General features: G+C 32.2%; 1 protein-coding gene across 1 annotated transcript; it reads right to left on the bottom strand.

The window, feature by feature from the left end:
* Positions 1-657: 657 nt before the first annotated feature.
* Positions 658-3,099, bottom strand: LOC129313976 (probable terpene synthase 11). Its single transcript, XM_054957360.1, is given in 7 exon segments — positions 658-966; positions 1,093-1,347; positions 1,456-1,594; positions 1,696-1,914; positions 1,995-2,370; positions 2,549-2,813; positions 3,040-3,099. Coding segments are annotated over 7 exon segments (1,623 nt in total).
* Positions 3,100-4,274: the final 1,175 nt, after the last annotated feature.

Genomic DNA, 4,274 nt, shown 5'->3' on the forward strand with positions numbered 1-4,274 from the left:
TTGTAAATAGTATTGATTAATGTTAGTTTTAGTAGGTCAAGTGTATTTTAGAGTTTATATCATATGTACAAAAATATTTGACTTAACTTTAAATATTTTTTAATTTCTTAAAGTATTAAATAATTTCCAATGATATTTCTTATAATATTTTTCATATAATATAGGTATTTAAAATTTTATTTACATTTATAATAAAATAATATTCTAAATATTAAAAAAATTATCAATAGTATGCAAAAAAATTTATTTAAATAATTTGGCCCGATCCAATTTTTATCTTGATTCCGCCCATGTCCTCTTCCTCTGTAGAACGGGTACAAACCACATCCATCACTTCATTTATTTAAAAATATAATACATTTTTAATTAAATTTTATCAATAAAATAATTACTTATTTATTTTTAAACTAACATAATTTTTTCATACTTATCTCTATTTAATAAGGTATTGCACTTTAAAATAAATGTAAAGTAATTTATTTATTAAAATTACTTTTAAAAAAATGATTACATTTTTAAATACTAAAAATACTTTATATTTTTAAACATTCAACTCATAAAAAAAAAAAAACCTTGCAATGTTTTAGCAGAGGAGTGCCTATGAATGTGGAACAATTTTACAATTATTGAGGACCTACACATATACACTCCTTCTAATTAAGGATTTATGTGGGAACAATGGTTTGAGAAGGGTTGGAAGAGCAAAGCTTGGACGTAATCATCCACGCTATACGCGCTTTTGTCATCTCCATGCTCATAAATCACCTACGCAGTTCTTGCTACGTTAAACGAAGCCTTCACGATTGACCAAGGCAGAGACTTCGTTGCCATTGCTATGTTATTTAGTTCCCACCATAGCTTCCCTATACGCTCTCTTACGTATTTTCTCGCTTTGTCTTCCTCTACAGGATGATTCTCTCTCATGTAGCATTGGATGCTGCATGCATTGTCTCCTCTTTCTTGTTCCTCCCAATCATCACCATTCACCGTCAAACTTCTTCATTAATTAATTTATTAATAGTAATCATTAATGTAGATCGTATTTAGGCGACAAATGAAAAGGGATAAAGAGATGCCCGTGCACGTACGTACCGTTGAAGTTCCCAGATCATCCCAAAGGCGAAGAATTTCGCCACACACAGTGAAGAGCCTTGGATACGGTTGATTCTTCATCATAGAAACATTTTGCTCTGAGAGATTGTCTCCTGTTAGGAAGAATGCGTGCACCATTGCCATGTATGATCCCGCAGAACTCACACCGTTCTCCAGACATTCTTCAACATTTGGTATCTCCCCTCTGCTGAACCACCTCGCTTCCTTTAAAAAAGCTTCAAATATGTCTATCCACTGCACCCAATAGTCATTAATTAATTTCTTGCTTAATCCCATCATGGTGATTAGTACTTTTTTCTAATGTTTGTCATGATTTCTGATTATTTATTCAGATATTCTTACAGTTATCTTCAGGTGTGCAACCACGGTCAAGCCGTGGTCTTTCTGAACTCTGTGGGCAATTTCATTGGTAGTGTTATACAATGCCATATAGCATATCTTCATATACTCGGGCAGCTCCTCCATCACGTCCAGATCCCACCTGCAAACAAGAATATAAGTTAACAATATGATCAATTCTGAATCACGTACGCGTTGATTTTTTTCAGTGATAACCAGAAATTATTGGACTAGCAGATCAACCTTCTGATGGCTTCAGTGAAAAGAACAAGTTCATCCAAGGTGCCATAAGAGTCAAAGATATCATCCATAACCAGTAATATGCAGATGGTTTTGGTGAGTTCAATCCGGCAATTAGAATAGTATGGCTCTGGAAATATCCCCACTGTCCACAGGAAGCACTCCGATGGTCTATCTCTCGCAAAACCAAGTTTATCAACGAGCCCCAGTTGTTTCCACCACCTAAAAATGTCAAATAGAAAATTTGTCCATGTGCAGAACTCAATATGATCAAAGTGTTAAATGAATGAGATCTGCCTCACCTGCAAATCTCTGCTAATTCTTGTTGGTGCAGCGACTGAACCATGTCAAAGTCTAACTTGGCCAAAGCCAAGAGAGCTGGCATGTGGTTGCTAAGTTTTTCATATTCATGAATGTAGTCTCTGGCTTCAAGCCTGGCCATTCTGAGGTGCCTTGGAATTTTCAAGGCTCTAGCAACACGGCCTCCTTTTTCAGGGCTGAGATCTGGTAAGGATCGATGAAGATGGAGCTTCGTAAAGCCCATGGCCTCCGTTAACATATCTTCCCCCTCTTCTCCCAAGTACGATGCCTCATACAAGCTTAACAAACCCCACGTGTCCCTGCTGATTGATTCCTTGAATCTCCCGCTTTTGTCCATAAATTTCTTGAAAACGTAATCTACACCACGCGTCAACACTCAACTAATCAGTTCAAAGTTGTTCAGAATAATGTGTTACTTCTATAATTAAGTTTCTCATGTTTTCACCAGCCTATTTTAAGTGATCATTAGTTTTCTGTATGATCAATTTCAAATTTTAAAAAAGGAACACAAAATTATAAGCTGAACCTGATGAACTAGTAGTGAAGATGGCATTATGCCTGAGGAGACGAAAGCGAAGAGCAGTGGCAAAGAGATCGTCACCAGCGTCCCAACCACACAAACATCTTAATATCGAATCTTTGTCTTCCTCGAAGTGGTGCGAAATTCCCAGATGTTGTATCGTGTCTATCATCTTCAAGGTCGCCTTTGGATCCGTCGTGTTTCGCAGGGCCTCTCGGACTCTTCTTTTCCGAGCTTCCATGCTTGGTTTGAATTCATCAGTTTGAGCAGCTACCAAGTACTAAACACCAATGCAAAGAAATAAAACGATATATATGATTATCGAAAGACAAATAATAATTAAGGCTTTAGCATCATGTATGGCTTTCAAGCTTTATACCTTGTAATCAAGCTGATGCAATTATGGATCTAGCATGTATTATTTTTGTTGATTTCCGATCGTGGTGGAAAAATAAGTTGGATGATTGATGCCTGAATGGCCATGAACTTATATGTGATGAACGAACTCTGCGATATTTAACCGCAGACGCAGCCATTGTCGTCGTCTTTAACGTTGCAGTAGACATAGCTATCGTTAACGTTGGTTGGTCTAATAACAAGTTGTGGCATGAGATGAATTTGCTTATCGCATCATCTGTTTATATAGATATATTATTCTTATTAAAAAAATATACATACATTATTATGTCTTTTGGGAAATATATACAGTATTTGTTTATTTTTTTATAAATTGAATGATTCACGATGAAGAATCAAATTATAAAGTAAGTGAAATTAAGGGATTAAAAATATATTTTTCTTCCAAAGCCTTAAATTTATATCTCATTTTTTAAATGGAATCAATATTATTAAATTTGTTTTAAAAAAATGTTTTGAAAGTAATCAGTTAGACTGGCTTATAATCATTCAACCATCAATCATTTTAGTTGGATTGTTCTTGAGGATCAACTTAATGGATTAACGAGAATCAAAATTATGATGAAATTATGATTTGACATTAATTTTTTACGGAGTTTTATTTAGTTGTCATTCTCTAAAGAATTCTTCCTTTTGCCTAACAAATTTTTTGTCTGGATAATAATGTGTAAATAGTATAAACGCAACCTTGTTTCTTTACTTTACATAAATTCCATTACCTATCGAACTCTAATAAATTTTAAACTAATTTTTCAGATAAGGATACATTATATCATATATAAACACTGATTTTTTTAGTTCATTACATTCTTGAAGTATTAGAAAATGATTGAATTAAAACAATGGAAATTAGATGTGGGTAGATCATTATTGTCAAATTTTTGAATTAATTCTACAAGTTTATCATTTTTATATTTCTAACTTATAAAATTGTGTTAATTTGCTTATAAATTTGAATTAGATAAAATTCAGTTAAACTCATGAGTTGACTCTTCGAGATTACTATTTTTACATTTTTAACTTATAAATCGTGCATATTTGCTCATAAACTCATTGAGCAAGATAAGTATATATTATTTAGAACTTAATTGAAAAAAGCAGGATCTTGTTTAATTGAAACTAAAACTTAAAAAATAAAAATTAATATTAATAAAAAAGAAAACAAAAAAATATCAAAAATAAGTTGCCATATTTTAAAATTTCTATGTTAAGTATAATTATATATAAATGTGGATAGATTTAATTTAAATAATTTATATTTAAAATATATTTAAATTAAATTATGATTATATTTATATTTTAATTATTTAATTATGTACTTTTA

The sequence above is a fragment of the Prosopis cineraria genome, unplaced genomic scaffold (genome assembly GCF_029017545.1).
Source record: "Prosopis cineraria cultivar Desert tree isolate PC_DT_omini unplaced genomic scaffold, ASM2901754v1 PC6, whole genome shotgun sequence".
Lineage (NCBI taxonomy): Eukaryota > Viridiplantae > Streptophyta > Magnoliopsida > Fabales > Fabaceae > Prosopis > Prosopis cineraria.